This window comes from Trematomus bernacchii, unplaced genomic scaffold (assembly GCF_902827165.1).
Source record: "Trematomus bernacchii unplaced genomic scaffold, fTreBer1.1, whole genome shotgun sequence".
Taxonomy (NCBI): domain Eukaryota; kingdom Metazoa; phylum Chordata; class Actinopteri; order Perciformes; family Nototheniidae; genus Trematomus; species Trematomus bernacchii.
In genome coordinates, this window is record NW_022987910.1 from 4,955,871 (window position 1) to 4,975,320 (window position 19,450).

Genomic DNA, 19,450 nt, shown 5'->3' on the forward strand with positions numbered 1-19,450 from the left:
TGTCCTATTGGGGTTTTTGTAATAATATTGCATCTCTATGTCGTCTGTAAATCTGAAGTGAAATGAAAAGCAAAACTTGAACAAATCATGTCTGGCAAACGGAAATGACTGAAACGTTTGTGTCAAAAAGCAGCATAAGGAGGGGGTGCTGTGTGACGCACACCAGTCAATTACCGCCAGGCACATACACATACGCACACACACAAACACGCACACACTCATGGTGTCTGCATCGCCACTCTTAATGCATCCCAAACACAAGCTATCAGAGCTGCTTCAGTGCCAAAGTGGTGCTGTTTACCAAGGCAATTACAATACAAATAGAGTTGAGGTGGATAGGTGGGGGAGGGGGGGTGAAGATAGGTACGGGAGAAGCAGAGAGGGTACGGCAGGGAAAATGAGAAAACACTAAGGAAGGCTAGAGTGATCACTTTCTCCCAAGCAAACCTGAGCACGAGGGGCTGCGGTGACGTGGAAGATTAATTTAGCAATCAGCCGTATTTACTGTTTTATGTCTAAAAGAGTATGTGACGGTGTGTGTGTGCACCTGCAAGCTTGTGATTGCAAAAGTGGGGACCATACGTGAGAATTAATCTTACTCTAACAGGGCTGCTTTTGAACACAATGTTCTTTATTCAGCAGGGAGAAACTATGGATGTGTGTACACAAAATGTGTGTGTACAAAGGCACATGAAAGTATGCATGTGTATGCGCAACTCCAAGGATCACTGGATATCTCTGTGTGTGTGTGTGCGTGTGTTGTGTGTGTGTGTGTGTGTGTGTGTGTGTGTGTGTGTGTGTGTGTGTGTGTGTGTGTGTGTGTGTGTGTGTGTGTGTGTGTGTGTGTGTGTGTGTGTGTGTGTGTGTCGCAGCGAGGCTAAGGGAAATCAATACACGTTATGACAGGAAAATGAAAGCGCTGCTCTGGGTTACAACTGAACACAGAGGGAGGGTCGGAACCACACACACACACACACACACACACACACATATATCGCCCAGCTGCCTGCTTGTGATGTGGGTTCGGTGAATAGAGGAGGGAGGCATTCCATTAGTGCTATAGACACACAAAAACACACACACAAACACACACACTTAAGGAATACACACAGCAATGAATTCTCATGCACAGACTACACAGCGGCAACATGCCCTCCGATTAAACAACACAAATACCCGAGTACACACACAACCTCACACACACACACACGAAAACACACATGCACACACACACATACACACAAATACAGAGTTGCCGGACAAAGCCACAGTGGCATTGTGAGATTGGGGTCCCCCTGTGTGACTGAGTGTGAATATAAATAAGGCTAGTCCATTCAGGGCTATGAAAGGGGGTCTGGTGCTGGGACCCTTCAGCCCAGCCAGTCGCTGCCTGGAGGGGGATGGGGCGCTCTCTCGCTCTCTGCCTGCCTATCAGGGTCCCTTGTGGGGCAGCGATGGAGCTGCAGTGCTGGGGATTCTGGAGGAAGCAACCCCCATCTTGACCATATGAGGATGAATCAAAAGGGATACGCACAAACACTGTGATGTTAGTTTGTGCACGCCTCGAAGAAAGACATTGAGTGTGCGTGTGGCTGTGAGTTTGATGCCACAGATCCCTAGAGGAGTGAAGGTGACGGCGGGCGATCAGTAGTGCTGAGTAGTGTCAACGGGGCGAAGGAAACGCTGGATGTGACATGAGGCCAGGAGGGCTGACGGATGAGTCTACACACTCACACAAATACACAGAGGACCATTTATTAAAGACTGCCAGGAAACCAAAACACTGGACCTGGTGTGTGTGTGTGTGTGTGTGTGTGTGTGTGTGTGTGTGTGTGTGTGTGTGTGTGTGTGTGTGTGTGTGTGTGTGTGTGTGTGTGTGTGTGTGTGTGTTTGGGCATGCGTGTGCATGTGAAGAGAGAGTCTCACAGCGGTGATCGTACCTCACTCTGAGAACAAAGATCCTTCTGTAGTGGTGCTATGAACCCCAACTTCTATATGTGTGTGTGTCTGTGTGTGTTTGTGTGTCTGAGGATCTTGCATGATTCTGTTTGTACCCTTAAATAAATAAATTGAGTCACTTTTATAATATTGAACGTCTAATTATAAACTCATGTAGTCCAAATTATTTAAAAGGAACATTTTCAGATTTTCTAACCTGGGTTTTATTTTCATAATTGTACCCCCTTCCTTTCTGGAATAATATCATCGTCCTCACCAACATGGATTGAAAAATGTCAGAACAAACCCAGAGGGATGTTGACAAACCAATAGTGTTACCATATTATCTAAATCTGAAAAGGGAGTGACCCCAAAACAATTCCTTATTTGAAAATAAATGTATGTATGTCATTTTGTATGTATAGTCACCAAGTTCATTGCTGTGCTCAATGAAAACTGTATTATCACTTAAACTAAGATGAGACAAGATACATAAGATTGTGCAAAAAGCTCTCTTGAGCAACAAGCAGTGCATGAAGTGAAAAAAAATGGGGGCACGAATGTGTTTTCGTGTATCTGTAAGGGTTGAATGCTTAAAAGTTACTGTACTGAGAAGTGGAAAAGTACTTTGTACAACGACTAATGGGCTATAATTGACTGCCCGTCTGACTATGTTGTGGCAAACAAGTACAAGAAAACAATGAATCTGAAACTATCCTTTCAAATGGTTTATGTGAATATACATTTGTCCGTTGTACTTCCTGACAGGCATGTCATATGTACATGCTGGTGTATAAACCTGGATGCAGCCCTGTGTGTGCACATGAGGGCTTTGATGGCTCCTTTCTGTAACACTCCCATTTTCATTAGCTTCCCAGGACTCTGCAGCGAGGTTTAATTTCATTGTGGGAATAGGAGACAGAATGGGACGGGGCGCGATCGGACACGTTAATTATAGTCTGACTCGCAGGTCAATTCTCGGGGTCTCCCCAGCGCTTTACGAGAAGAAAAGATAGAAATTTCATTTGAATGATTTTAATTATACCTCTGTCTAATACATAATTTAGTCACAGTTAAGTCCAAGAGTAATGGCCTCACAGACACGAACACACACCTAAACATCTCCATACATAGACACACACACACATCGTCTCCCTTTCCACCCCCACAGTGTCAACCTTTCAACCAGGTGAGGATGTTACCATGGAAACCAAACAGATAACAGATGCAATGAACCCCTCATTTTCCCGTCTCTTCTCCTCTCTCTCTCTTCCTCTCCGTCTTCCTCTCTCAAGTTTGGCTCCTGGCCGTAGTTTCACCCTTTCAAAACAAGAGCCTGATCACCTGCCAAGTTGTTTACTACCATTCAAATGTGACGTTTGGGCTGTTCGACAGACAGAGAGCGAAAGAGTGACCCTAATCGCAGCGTCCCTCTCTGGCGCAATTATCTCCTCACTCTGACATCCATCCCTCCCTTCTTCCCTCTATCTCTCCTCTATCTCTCTGTCCCTCCTGCGTTGCTCCCTCACTCCCTTTTGCGGTCGAACATAATTTGAGTGCAATTAACTTCCCTTAAAAGCCCCGGCTGCTTTAAACGCCTTGAATTAGAGGGGAGGCAGATGCAGGGAGAACGTGAAGAGGTTGGGGGAGACAGAAGGAGTAGGGGAGGGAGACAGAGGCAATGAAAGAAAAGGAGACGAGGCAGAGAGGGAGCAAGTGGAGGCGGAATGAAAGTCAATGTCACCAACGCTGGGGAGGAGAGAGGTGTGTTTGACCTCACTAAGAGAGACAGTAAAACACTTGAGCTGGCCCTGTTGCTGGCAGTGAGTTGTCATTGTACTGTACCTTGTAAAATACTGAGGGCTTCTCCAGCTGCCGTATTGCACCTGTTAAAGGTTGAGTTGATAGATTTTGGGGAGATATATACGCAACCAAAAATATAAGTGATCTGGAAGTGTACTCAGGGCGTGTCAGTACATCACTGTTGGGCGCGGTCACAGTTGTAATACTGCAAACTTTCAAGACAAACCTCTGACGTATTTGGAAAAGCAAAGGAAGGCTAATATACATCACACCTAGACTGACTTACTGATTCACATTTACCGACTGTACTTAGCGTCTCTGTGTGAACACCGTTTTGCTGTGTAATGAGGGGTTATTAGTGTTACCTAATAAACCCCTCTGATCCTCCGCTCACTTGTGTTTTTTCCACCGTCTGCTCACTTGTGTTTTTTTCACCGTCTGCTCACTTTTTATCAGTGTGTCTGCCTTAAGTAGATCTTAGCAATTAGTGTAGAGAGTGCAATCTTATCACAACTAATTGAAAATAAGGATCCGGTTAAAAATGCACTGGAATAATCATTTAATGGGACATTTAAAAAGGTGGGGTAATAGAAAAAAGAAAAAAAAAAAACTATCCCCCGAAGCAAAGTATACTCAATATAGAGAGGTTTGAAATATAAATGATTTCAAATAAAAGGGTTTAGTCTTTCATGAGCTGTGCAAACAGGTACACACACACACACACACACACACACACACACACACACACACACACACACACACACACACACACACACACACACACACCACACACACACACACACACACACACACACACACACACACACACACACACACACGCACACGCGCGCGGAATGAATATCATGGGTCATTTTACTTTTCCTCCCTTCAGCCTTTCCTTTCCGTCTGCTCCCTCCTTCCATAATCTGCCTCTCTCTCCTCCTTCTTCCCCCTCTCCTGCTCTCTCAATCTCTCTCTCTTTCTCTCTGTGAAGGTCATGCAATTGATTTTCCTCTGTCTATTCATTTTTCAAGACTGGCTTTGAAACGTGGGAAGCAGACAAAAGCCACACCGGCCCCTCCCCTGCCCTCCATCCCTCTCCTCTCCTCCACGTTCCTGGCCCTCGCCCGTCCAAAAACCCTCGGACAAGAGGGATAGCGGAGGAATGCAACTCACCCCACCCCCTCTCTCCCCACACCCCTCTCCTTCCTCTCCTCCTTTCTATTCCTTATTCCTTCTGCATTTGTCCCTTCCCCTCCTTTCCGTCCTCCTCTCCCTTTCAGCTGGATCTCTGACCAAATTCCACTAACGGAATTAAAGTCATGCATCACACTTAAAACCCTGCCAATGCATTCTGGGTAGACTTGTTCGAACTGATGTCCAAATTAGCATGGCATTTTTCAGCCTTGGCCTCGCAGAGACTGTGTGACCTGCTTGTAAAAATCACCAAACATTTCATAAAATACTCAAGATATCAGATCTCGCTCGAGTGGAAGAAATGTTGAGGATAATTCAGACGGGAGCTATTGTAGCTGAGCAGAGATTTGTTGTGTTTTTCAAGTACCTCACAATTTTCCATGACCTTCGTGTGGCTGCTGCAGGAATCTATATATTTACAGTTATGGTTCACATTTGTACCAGAAGTGTTTCTCATTGTAGTGTAAGCAGCATAACTCACAATTGTCTTCCTAGCACACACAGGACAGCGCGGCTACTTGCACACCTTCTTTACTAAACAGATATTTTATATCAAGGCCAAAGCAAAGCGTGGAAAACCAAGGCAAAACAATTCACTACTTGCAGAGCTCAGTCAAGGCCGCGGCTGTCCGTACGTGTGATAGTGCATAGATATCACTCCAACATCCAGATTGTGCAGTGCTGCATGGATAATTAAATATTGATGGATCTCAGTGAATTCTCCCTTAATGATGTATATTTTCAAATACTGTGGCTAAAGATCAGGGCTCACCGTGTTAATGTTATACAATATAAAAACTCTCTTGGTTTACAGTGAGGTCTTGCTTATAATGGTCGGATATGTATAGCTGGATATTAAACCCCAATCATTTCTAAGCAAAGACTGAAATGAGAAAGGAGCACTGAATATTCAAAAATGCCAAATATTTAAAAAATAATGTAAAAACCAAAAGCTTAAGGAGATTTGTTTTACTTTGTCTCAGGTCCATTTTAACTACTAATTGTGTACTTTGTACTTAAAGTATAGTAATACTACACATTACATTTTGTCATATTTGCATTAAGCAAACAATCTATTTACCTTACTTGATCCTGGCACAGAAATCAATACAGTACATGTGTACTTTTCAATTCAGACATTTTCAAATGTGTGAATAATAAAACTAATGTGGCTGAATTCCCTATAGCTGCTTCCGTTTCGGGGTCATGTGCACGACGGCTGCGGTCATACTGGAATGGCTTACAGAAGAAAGATAAAAAAATGTTGGTCGAAATCCAAGCAGCATATATTCTGACTTTTAATTTATGTTACGCTACAGAATCCCTATCTGGTAAATACCATGTATTTCAAACTCTCCACCACAAGTTTAAACCCGGGTAGTCTGTTAAAAAAAGGACTTTTGTTTTGGTAATACCGTCCCAACTCATATATATATCAAGCCATTATTATTAACAGGATTGTGTGGTACATCAAGCCACATGTTTTTTGCTCATATTTCCTCAAATTAGACAAGAACAGGCATGAACACACACACACAAACCTCTAATTGTACTGTAGCTGCATCGTTTCCCCTCAGTAATAGTAGCAATTAGACGGGCTGTATAATTACACTGTCCTCGTTATATAGTTAATTTCCGTAATTACAAATCACACCAATAGTTTCCTCCCTCTTTGTTTATCCTCTATCCAACACACACAAACTCACACGCAACACATGAATTCAAACCCACAGTAGCCTATGGGAAGTCTTTGTGTGATTATATGAACATGTATTTTTACAGGCTTGTGATGGACACATGTTTACATCACATACACAGCACATGTAATTATCGTCGCCATTAGAGGACTGGATAATCGTCCTGGTCCGAACAGGATTTTTGTGGCATTGGGTGTCTGTGGGTGGGAGTTAGTGGGCGGATCAGACTGCTGAGGGTTTGGAGATGTTCGATGGATGCATAGATTTCAGTGGTTTGTGTCAATTATCAAAAAACATCAGCGTATTTATCTCTGCTTTATAATTTTATTAGAGGCTGAACTGTGTAAAACCTGAGCTGAAAATGATCAATTAGAGTTGTGTTTCATTTACCTACTTACAGCCATTTGCAAAGTCAATTAAAGGTTTAAATATTTAACAAATCATTTACTGTAGCAACATTTTTCTTTTAAATACTTTGGCGATAAGTCCATGTCTCCCTCACCCAGAGAAAAGGCTGAATATATTTTATTATTTAGATTTTTATGCAAGTCAATAAAATGTAGAATGCTAACTTCCTAGGTTGCTCAAGCCTCAAATTCTCAAGGAATGTAACAAGGACATAACCTCAGTGACCTAAGCAGTAGCTACGACCCGTATTTGATCATATAGTTTAGACAGAGCTCAAATACAATGTAGTCAATTTAAAACAAGAAACAAAAAAATTGTGTTATGTGCAGACACCATTTTTCTAAACACCATCTTTAAAAATGTTGTTCAATACGACACATGTTTTCTTTGGTTCCAATGCAATGAAATGCAGTATTGCTTTACAGTGGTCTTACTTTCCCCATTCGCTCACCTTTGCTGCAGTTTATGTCTCCGTCCATCCGAGGGATCCAGGGCGGGTCTCCCTGGTTGGCAAAGGTGCGCATGTGCAGGTAGCTGATGGTCAGCCGGATGACCGAGGCCTTGTCCAGCTGGCTGGTGATCGCCCCGGGCAGAGGCAGCATCTTGGCCAGCTCGAAGAACTCAAAATTCTCCTTCCCCCGCCGCGAACGAGCCGCATTGCGAGACTTCTCTTTACGCAAGTTCTGGAGACTGAGAGGTGAACAAGAGGAAGGTGTGTTAATGGAAGAAATATATGAACAAAGGGTGGAGTGAAAAGAAGAGAAGGACAGAGAAAATAGTCTGGATCAGCACTCTAGAGGGAGAAACTAGTACTGACCACCTGTTGATTGATTCATGCTCTGTTTAAATCACCTGAGCATCAATCCAGAAAACTCATTTCATAAATACAGTACGTATGAAGTAATGGCTCTTGCAATTCAAGTGAAACAATCTCTCTTGCAGATTGGCCTGGTAATTACCGACAGATCACCTTGTTCTATATATGGCAGGGAAAAGTCCTTTTGCAACACAATTTGCAACACAATCCATATGTGAACACACACACACGATCTCTCGCTGTATATTTTTCCCTCAAACCCCTTTCTCCCTCAAACCCCCCGCCCTCACCCTCTCTCTCTCATCTGGTCCCGGGCTAGTGAGCTGAAGCCGTGATTGAGGGATCAATAGGAGAGGGAGGGGCAGAGTGACAGAGGGGGGCCGGGGCTCAGGTAGCCTGTCTCTCTGATTGGGTATTGACTCTCTTCAATGGGGCCTGAGTGGTGGAATTATGTTGTCACAGCCACTTCACAAATTGTGCCGGTGCTGCGCTGGAATAAAGTGTGTGTGTGTGTGTGTGTGTGTGTGTGTGTGTGTGTGTGTGTGTGTGTGTGTGTGTGTGTGTGTGTGTGTGTGTGTGTGTGTGTGTGTGTGTGTGTGTGTGCATTTGAGAGAGAGAGTGAGAGCTAGAGGAGAAAGAAGAACCACTCTTTCTCCCTCATGTCTGTGTTGTTGATTCTCATCCTAAGAAAGACCACCAGTGGTATGTATGTGTGTGTGTGTGTGCGTGTGCGTGTGTGTGTGTGTGTGTGAAAGAAAAAATAGAACAAAGAAAAGGGATGTACATAGTGTGTGTACATATGTTTATATCTTAATCAGCTGACACAGCTGTTGTGTTTCTCCCTGCTATTTCCTAATAAGTGAAAACAGTGCGTGTTTCTGTGTGTGTGTGTGTGTGTGTGTGTGTGTGTGTGTGTGTGTGTGTGTGTGTGTGTGTGTGTGTGTGTGTGTGTGTGTGTGTGTGTGTGTTGTGTGTGTGTGTGTGTGTGTGTGTGTGTGTGTGTGTGTGTGTGTGTGTGTGTGTGTGTGTGTGTGTGTGTGTGTTGTGGACTCATGCTGCCAGCCCTCTGTAACATCTCATTATTATACTGCCTCGACCCCAGCCACCGAGAACAATCAATACACACACATTGATTCTGCTTAGTTTTTATATCCGCCTGTAAATGACTGCCCATTAATAATTCCAGCCAAATTTACTTAATCTCCCACTAAGGGGAGGGGATTCACAGCGCTGACAGGATTGGCAGGTGGGCAACAATACAGGTTATGTGTAGCACTGAGGAGATCAGACTTATGTCTTCTGGATTGTGTTTCATTGATAGGAAATTCTTCTTCAGGCTGTCAGTGTGAGCAACAGTGTTAATGCATGGATTTCACCTTGCGGAGATTAATTCATCGCCATGCACGCAGGCTTATACAGTATCAGCCAGGGTGTGCGTGTGTGAGTGTGAGTGTGAGTGTGTGTGAGTGTGTGTGTGTGTGTGTGTGTGTGTGTGTGTGTGTGTGTGTGTGTGTGTGTGTGTGTGTGTGTGTGTGCGTGTGTGTGTGTGTGCGTGTGTGTGCGTGTGTGTGTGTGTCCTGTCTCACCAGGGAAGGGTGGGAGGCTTGGCCAGTAGTCCTTGTAGGAAATCCCACTCCACACTGACACACTTCCCCTCGCTGACAAACGGCATGGTTGCCATCCTTCTCCCAATCAAGTGCCGACGCCGCTGTTAACGAAGGCTCTGATTGGTTGAGGAAGTGACGGACTCAGACCTGGATAGCAGAGGAGAAACACACACAAAAAAGTTAGGAAAAGGTGTTAGTGAATGATCACCAATAATGGCCATAAAACAGTAAAAGGGCAGCACATATGGCATTTTGATGATAACACGTTTAAAGGGGCATTTTGATAATCAAACATGTTTCCAGCAAAATGTATTTAACGACATAATACTTTTTTAATTTGGTGTGAGCATATGCCTTTTTTCAATAACAACAAAATTATGAAATGTTATCTCCTTTCCATGAAGGGCTTTACATTTGAAAGAATACAATTTGCATTGAAACGCGTGGATGAAAACCCATCCTATGATTTCTTAATTCATCTATCAGAGACAGAGAAAAATAAAGAAATAAGAAGGCGGTGAGGTTGAGAGAGAGCAATTAGGTACTGTACTTCCCCACATAAAGGTCAGAGACTGTTCCCACGGTAATAGACATTAGACAAAACATGATCCTCCTATTAGGTCACAATTAAAATGAAAGTCACCAGATCTCCTCTTATCCCTGAGAGAGGATTTAAACCTGTCTGCAGTGGAAGTTGAAGCAAACATCTCCACAGACAAAGCACTGAATACTCCTCCACACATACGGCCGCTTCATGCCAGCCTCCAGCACTACCCTCCTGTAGTGGAAGTTGCCAATATTCCTCCCTGTCCTCAAACAGAGCGCTGCTCCTCACCCGTTTCTCTCCCTCCCTCTCCTCTGTGCTGTGTTGACATTTAAAGGGCTAGCGTGGCCCCGAGCGCCGCAGTGTCACGCCCTTGGGCCTGAGATGCCCTCTCTCTCTCTCTAGCTGCCTCTCACTCTTTAACTCATTCTTTCTTTGGCCCGCCTGGGTCAGCACAATCAAGTCAGCAGAGCTTTGCTGGGGCAGTAGAAAATGGATTATGTCTAGAGTTTGAGCATGGCTATGCTGACCTTGGCTAAGAGGGGTCAGCAGAAGCTACACAGGTTTGGCAGATATCATTTCACAAATCTGAGCTAAAACAGCAAATATTAAATGTATGCATGAAAACTTCTTGGACCAATTTCAAAGGCAGCAGAGTCAATGAGGGATTTGACACAGACAGAATAGTTGTTGAAAGGAGATATTGGGTCATTCAATTATCTTCAGAAGTTAAGGCGGAAAAGTTTGGCCTCAATGGGAACTGACAAAGAGTTTATAATATGAATAACTTCCTGCCAATATCTCTTTCCAGAATTAAACTTTTGATCAGAAAACATGCCTCAACGGATCTTTAAAGTGTACTCAATGCTCACTAAACTACACTACGAGTCTACAGCTTTGCTTAGCAACTCGGTGTGGCTGTTGTTAGACAAAGTGATGCTTAGACCTGACAGCTTATTGCAAAATGCAAACATGCTCACAATGACAACATGCTGATGCTTAGCAGGTATAATATATAGCATGTTCACCATCTTAGTTTTACATGATAGCATTTGAACAATTGCCTTTCGACAGTAAACAAAAAGTGCAAGCCAAATCAGTTTTAAAAGTACTTCATTATAAAACAAAATCTGGGGCAGGGCAATGAATAAAGTACAATCTAAATAAAAAAGAATCAGTCATAGATAAATATAACTTCTCTGCAAAAAAACACCAGTATTTTATTATTTACATAAGGCTTAATTAAAGTCTCTGGACTTTTGAAACGGTTGCTCTGTTGTTGATTAATGTATGTCCAGACATCAGAGGTTGTTGTAGCTCTTTAAAGTTGTATTATATGGGATTCGGATGATTTACTTAAAAATTGATTGCGCACTTAAGTCAGTAAGATACATGATCAATCTAGTTAATATTCCAGCCTTACATTTAACCTCTTCCCATAGTCCTCTCATTGACAGAATATTTTGTCCAAGCTTTATGTTTAACACTAAGGCTTCACTCAACTATAGGAAACCTATATCTTTTCCTCTCAAGCTTGCAGCCTGCATCATGGACAGTCCTCTTTTCAGAGACTCTGCTGAAGAGAAGACAGGGTCGAGGAGAGGGCAGCTCACCTCTGTCTAACAACTTCACCTTTGTCACCTTCTCTATCTCACCTGGATAAATGCACTACATGCCAAATTAGGCTGCATACAGTCCAACGGAGAGATCAAAGGGAGAAACAAGGCAGGAAACAATTTACTCTTCAATTGTCACTGCCTTACAAACCCACACACATGCACAGCCTTTTTCTCGTTCCATACCTTAATGTTTATCTCTTCATTGACCCTATCTGTGCTTATCTAATCTCTCCCTACATCGTTCGGTCTCAAACTATCTCTGCATCTCTCTCTGCGTCTCCCTCTATCTGGGCAGACACAGGGGCGTAATGGACAGGGGCCTCCACAGTAATTATTCAATCAACCTCATAACCTTGTCGCAGGTTGGGCGGCCCATTAATGCACTCACCCAAATGGACCCCGCCACTTTGACTGCTAATGCTCCGGCTAGCTAGCAGCACAACAGGCTGAATGTCAGAAGTGTCATCTAGACAGAGTGTGAAACAATTCGCTCAATAGAGCTGAGTCGACTTATTCTGTAACGGCACAGTGGGAAATATATATAGAGAAAGGAAAGTGTGACTTTTGAAAGCACTTGGGTAAAAATATACAGCGCCCACAGCTGGAGGGATCAACCTGTATCAAGTGTGACCGCAGGTGTTTGCAGTGTGTTGCTGCAGTGCTACATATTCATAAGTGTGGTGTATGTTGTGTGTATAAGAGTGTGTGCTTGAGACCCCTACCCTATAGAGCCGTGCTCTCTTGGCACGGTCTCAGCAGCAACAGAGCGGAGGGCACTGCGGCGAGCGCTCGCAGTCGCTGTTTGCCGTGCGTTTTTCTCTGGCTGCATGCTTGGCTCTCACTCTGTTTATTTTCAGCAGGGACGTTTAATTAGGGCCTCCAGCTGTCAGAGGTTCGTTAGCGTGCCCCTCCTCTCCGCGTGCCGCCCCTCCCCGTAGGGAGTCAGGGGCATCAGGCAAATGAACACATTTAAGTCAAACAGCACGCAGACAGACAATAGCCTCAGTGCCATGCCACCAGCTCCCCTAGGTAGAGACATGGTTGTTTTATGCCTCATCTCCCCAACCCCTGGGGCTCATAGAGAGGCTGGCCAAGACTGAGAATGTGGAGGCAGAGGAGCTCTCATGGCCCACTGGAGACCATGTGCACACTGCCATCATACAGAGGTGACGAGCAGGGCGGGGGCTTCGCAATGTTCAGTTTAAAACAGAGGGAAGGTGAGAGACTTGTCTCAGTAAGGAGGGTTTTTCTGAATTTTGACACATTTTAAGGCATAACTGATCTGAGAAAAATCTAACAATGTCATTTTAAGAATATCAAACATATATCACTTTGTCTTTCAGTTAACAGTGTGAAGAAATACAGTGGGAATTGTTTCGTATTTAATATCATAATGTCCTTTGGGCCAAATTTGCAATAAATAATTTCGCTCCTGATAATTATAACGCGTCACTAATTGAAACTAACTTCATACTTGGGACCCATACATGAAACTGTCATAGGCTTCTCAAGTGATTGATAGAATAATATTGTCATCATTTGCAATATGCCTCATGGAGAAGGAGATATCTGAAAAAAAACACTTTTATTTCATCTCTTATTTGCTTTTATCTATGCAAATAATAATCAATCGGCCACACCTCCAATACACAATCAAGTAGCATTTCTCATAAAGAATTGCTAGGTGAGAGCAGATTTGGATGGTTAAGAACGTTTGGTGCAGCTGGAAAATCTTGCATCAGCTTCCACCTTACAACAAAACTGTATAAAGCAGTCACTCTGGTCATTTTTCAGTGTTCAATCAAGTGAAAGCACCTCTGATGACAGTTTTTAGACAGCTCTTTCTCTCCTTCCAACCCCCACCAGTCTTTACTCTATCTAAAGGTAAAAGTGGAGAACAAATCCAACAGCGATGTAAGTTATTCCTGTGAATAATATTTGATCAAACTGAGAACGTTCGATATCATGGAAAATGTAGAAAACATGGTTTGAAATAACACGGACAGAATATTTGATGTAGCTAGTTTTCTATCGTTGCCTTTCATGTTGTTGAGTAGTTGTAAATGAGTGTCTGATGCATCCAGGGAGATGAAGTTTGGTATTCTGCTTGGAGGGCTGAATACTACTTATCATGCATTACGGCCCTGGTTGGACCTCAGGATTTGGAAGTCAAAAGACTTTTTAATGCACAATTTTTCAGCCGCTGATCAATCGACAGCTGCTGGACATGAAGACCCCCCCCACGCCCCCCCCTCTATCTCTTTCTATCAGTATTCCATATTCTGACTCGCTCGGCATTCTGCTTCCGTATCGGAGCGCCGGCTGCGGTTGACCTTGACTACTCTGGATCATTCCCAACCCAAGGTTCTCTCTAACTCTCAAGGGCCTTGGTGTCCCTCCCTTCTCCCCCTCTCCCTCCTCCACCCCCTTCGCCTCTCCCATCATCCTCACCCCCCCCCCCCCATCTCTCCTAACCCCCTCTTTGCTCCTCCCTGGCCCTTGCCTGGGTCATTAATTATCTAATGGAATCAATACAGCGTTAGATTGGACCAGAGTGACCCCGCCCGCCCCCAGGTATCTCCGCGGTGATGAGGAGGAAGAGGAGGGTTCGGCAAAGGGTGTAAAGGAATGATGATAACAGCCTGTGCGAGCGAAGGAGCGTCCGACAGTCACAGTGTGGACCGTCCCTTAAACTGTAAGAATGGAGAATAAAGCGATCAGCAATAAATAAATGATTAGAGAGGGGGAGAGGGGTGGATGGAGGGCGGATGGGGGAGGGAGAGAGCATAAGTTGAGGCAGAGGGAGGCAAATCTGATGGTGAGAGAGGGAGAGAAATGATGGACAGATAAAGACATAGATGAAAAAAAGGAGGGAGAAAGAGATTTGCTAATGTTCACCCTTGGTAATCAATATCCTTCTCCTCTTTTATTACAGAGGGCTTTGGTGAGCGTTGCTTTGATGTCCACTCCTCACGGGTGTGGAGCTATGCAGAATTCAATCCGTGCCTATCATAATAACCATCTACCTCAGCCTACTGTATACACCAAAGAAATGTTCCACTTCCCATGGGCTCTAAGAAACAGGACGTTGATAGTATCTGTGAAAAGATTCCCAAATATTTATCAGGAAAAGTCCCTTTTCTTGGAGAGTGCTCTCCAGTGGTTTGTTTCCTACATACACTGGATGTATTCCACTTTCAATATTGAAAATAGTTTAAAAAGATTTGACAGCACACAGAGTATAATAACTTGAAGAAGGATGCATGCTTTATCCCATACATTATATTTCCTTTACCATAAATGCCGCTTTTGGAGGGAGCACATCTATAAAACAAACTAAAAATAACAGTCAAGTAATTTAAATAATACGCAATACAGGTGATTTCCCAATATCTTAAATAGTTTACCACTGACTCAAAAAGGAAAATAGAGATGCCGAATCAACAGTAAGAGTTATAGCATAATAGGGAATACATTCAAACTACAATATGAAGAGCTAAAACTTTAACCAGAGCAACTAAAACAAAAAAACATCTTACAGTAGATTACTTTAAGAATCGAAATAAAATGTAGTGCACGGCAATCTATCCTGAGGTTAAATATCCGACCTCCATGTAAGGCATAGGCTAAAGGTGACTACAGCAGGACTTAGAGGAAAGTCACTGATAAAAGCTTCTTTTTTTGTGTGTGCTTTCACCAAAAGAACTCGGATTTGGTGGTACGTACGGAGAATACTGATAATACTCATATACAGTGTTCCCAAAAAATAGTGGTGAACAAAGAAAAAGAGTAAAAGGAAGGCAGAAACTTCTCCCTCTGACTGCAGAAGAGTCAGCTAAGTGGATGCAGGTCTCTATAAGGCAGAGGATGGTAAATCCACTCCCGCAGGCAGAGACCACATCAGCACTGACCTCCAAATAACCACAGGCCAAAGCACAGCACACAGGGTCACTCACTCTCTACAACACACACACACACACACACACACACACACACACACACACACACACACACACACACACACACACACACACACACACACACACACACACACACACACACACACACCACACACACACACACACACACACACACACACACACACACACACACACACACACCACACACACACACACACACACACACACACACACACACATACACACACACACACACACACACACACACACACACACACACACACACACACCACACACAGAGAACACTATCTCTGCACACCAGCACAGAGATGTCCACATGCTAATACAGACACATTAATTAGCGTGGTGCAAATGTCAGAGTTCAGAGCAGAGTCAAACTCTTCATAAAAGTTGTACAAGTTGTGTAGGTGTCTTGAAGCTCACTGGGGAAAAACAAGGATACACGCTGGCCGCATACTTTATTCTCACAAAATGCTCAAAGCTTGACACTTTGTTTGACTATTTGCACATATACTGTTCATTTGTGTAACTTCTGCTTTATGTCATGGCATACATTCAAGAGAAGGAGAAGAATAAAGAGTCATTGTGAGGAAGTCTTGCACCTGATTTTTCGATTTAGAGGGAAAGTGACTGAGTGTGGATGCCTATACATCACGTGCACGCCACAAAGTGACTGCGTGTGTGTGAGTGTGTGCGAGCCTGGAGGATCCCTTCAGGCCGGCGTGTGAATGACAGCGGGGGTTATGTAAGGAGCCACAGTGGGGCCGGAGTGGACAGTCCGACCGGAGATCAGGTCAGCAGAGTGTGACACTAAACACATCTCCCTGACACCGCGCTGACACCCTCTGTCACAGACCCACACACTGTCTGTCAACACTCCTCACACACACACACGCGCACGCACGGCCAGAGCAAGACGTGTGTGAGCGGCTGTCTGTCAATACGCCAGACACTGACCACCTTAGTGTGTGTGCAAGAGAGCAACAGAGAGAGACAAACATATCAAGAGAAGAAGAGAAGAAGGAAGGGGGGGAGAGGTGAGGAGTTTGTCTACCTGAGAACTTGTCAATGAGTCAGGAAAAGTGACTGCTTCTGTCTACCAACCATTTACACATTACTGATATTAATGTACTATCATGGGAGCATTATTCATGCAAAATTGATACAGAAAAATAACCTACTAGTAAAGAAAACCAGATGTTAAAATAACAGCATAATCAGAAACACACATCAGCGCACATCTGTGACGGGCAGCAATATAAAAGTATTTTATACTACCTTTTATTACTGTAAATTAATTCAACTTGGTTTTGTCTGCCGCCTTCAAACGGGGAAACTTTTTTGCCGACATTCTCAATTTCCAAAAGTAATCCAAGTCAGGCTCTGTCACACAGCCGCCTGCTGGCACAGACCGCAGCTCCTTAAACCCCAAAAGCTGAAGAAGAAACCCACGTCTGGGTCCAATAAAAAGGCCTAAACATGGGTCACGACCAAAGCGTCCTGCATATGCAGGACCTGGAACGGATGGAGAGGCTCAGTGGGCCGGGTATGAACTGTACCACGGACATTTGATGACACGAGATGAGCCTGTTTTCGTGTCAGTGCTGCTATGTAAGTTGCTTCTGAATGCAATCTTTATTGAAGCAATGCCGACGGTTTAGGATAAATAAAATACAAATAAAATAAGATCTAAAAATAAATGGTTTGCTTGATTTGAGTAAATTACTAAAAAACTGTTGAATTACACTAAAGTATAGACAGTAACACTTTTTACTAATAGAATCAGGTTGACGTGTAAAAAAGACTGAGTCTGTACTGCAGGTAGTTATTTGGTTTGGGTGTATCTGAAGCACCTGCTATCTCAGCAGGTGTGTGCAAATGATGCTGCTGAAAGTGCACAACACACAGCAATAATTATAGCACAGATTTTCGAGAAACATATGGAACAAAGATATTTACATATTTGCAAATTACCTCTTAATTTGCACCCACATGTTCTCCTTTTTTAAGTAACTGTTCATCTATTCTGACTAACCACAAGTGACAAGCCGGACCACAATATCTACAAATGACAAAAAAGAAAAGCAGAAATCCTATGTGATGTTGAGATGTTATGCACTTTAAAGCAGCACGAACACTATGTGTTTGTCACAGTCATTCTGTCAATTTGGACCACCTGCTGCAAACACCCTGAAGGCACCGAATGTTACCAAGCCAGTAAACTGTGACCAATTCTGCCTCTGCAGGTGGAGACGGACACGCAGGCGCTCACTCTGCCTCCATATCTCAAACTACACCACACATGCAAACACACACAAATACACACAATTTATCAGAAAGTGGTGCGTCATTAATAATGCCGTCATTTAGAAAAGAGCAAAAATGAACATATTTATTTGTCCTTTCTGAAAAAAGCAAAGATGGGAATATTTGCAGCTAAAATGTTTGGATCTAATACTTTGTGTAAAAGCAAGACTGGTTCTTTAAAGAAGAAAACAACATTTAGTCTAATTAGGTAAACAAGTTCAACATTAATGTTCATTAACTCTATAACAATTTTGCTTTTATGCTTATTACATTCAAGTCACAAAAAGAGGTAGGACTGATCCATTTAAAACAAAGCTCTTCTTTTTTTGATTTGATTTTATAAGAAAAAATGACTTTTTACTATTGTGCCAATTTTGTTGAATAAATGCAATAATTGTGCAATATTTCTATTCTGTCCCTTATAAGACTCAGCAAAAAGTTATCAGCGCTGCATGCTGATATCTTATCACAGAGAAAAAGGAAAGAACGACTCAAGGTTTAAATTCAAACAAAGTTACAACAAAAGGGTCTTCCACACGGTTCCATCTGCACTGAGATTTAAAATATCACACTAGATTTGCTGAGCTGACAGCAAAAATCAGATAAAGGATGACAACTTAATAACTATGCGTACATATGCGCGTGTCCAGCGTGTGTGTGAGATTACCAAGCAAGAGAGTGAGAAAGTGTGTGTACACTCATGCATGTGTGTATGATGACCGTAAGTTGTTAGATCCATTATCTACTCACCTGACGGGCATTTCCAGCATTCAGTGTGCTGCTGTTGATCTGATCCACTTTGTCTCCCTCCTCCTCCTCCTCCTCTTCTTCTTCTTCTTCCTCTTCTTCTTCTTTTTCTTCTCCCCTCCGGAGCCCCTGCTCTGCCCTGGCGGTGCCCCCCCACCACACCAGCACCTCCACCAGCACCTCGAGCTTAAACACAGCAAACAAACACTGTGTGTGTGAGCCAAGGGGGCTGGGACGGGGGCAGCGTCAATCCCCTCACTTTCACAAAAGAGGTGGCCGTGCAGCCGGACACATCTCGGACTCCCGTTGCAAGAGAGAGTGTGTGTCTCTGTGTGTGTGTGTGTGTGTGTGTGTGTGTGTATGTGTGTGTGTGTGTGTGTGTGTGTGTGTGTGTGTGTGTGTCAGTGTGTGTGAGTGGAGCTAGCTGGTGTAGCTCTCCCTGGCTCTCAGACTCACTTCACCAACACTCTGCTCCGCTGCTTCTTGGAGATGGACTCGGATTAGGACACAGCCAGTGTGAGAATCTCTTTCTCGCTCTCTCTCCCCCCTCACTACGGCTCTCTCTCTCCAGCCGGCATGCTCCCTCCCTCCCACCCCTCCTCTCTCCCGCTCACTCATTCACTCTCCTTGCTGAGCTTCTTTCTTTTCATTTCCTCTTGGGAAAGCCGTGCACACCAGTTGTCTCTGCCTTCAGCTGCGCTCTCCCTCTCCCTCTCCCTCTCTCTCTCAGTCACTAGTAAATATAAAAGGCATGCTTGTACAGCCCCTCGCCTCAGTCTCTCTCTGGCTCTCGCTCCCTAACTCACTGTGTCTCATGCTTTCGTT

General features: G+C 43.7%; 1 protein-coding gene across 1 annotated transcript in view; it reads right to left on the reverse strand.

Annotated features, from left to right (window-relative positions):
* npas1 (neuronal PAS domain protein 1) overlaps positions 1-18,925 on the reverse strand; it is a 35,793-nt gene extending 16,868 nt beyond the window's left edge. Inside the window, 3 exon segments of the mRNA XM_034114964.1 lie at positions 7,495-7,733; positions 9,447-9,614; positions 18,629-18,925. Coding sequence (XP_033970855.1) covers positions 7,495-7,733; positions 9,447-9,541 — 334 coding nt within the window. The 5' untranslated portion in view covers positions 9,542-9,614; positions 18,629-18,925.
* Between the last annotated feature and the right edge of the window lie 525 nt (positions 18,926-19,450).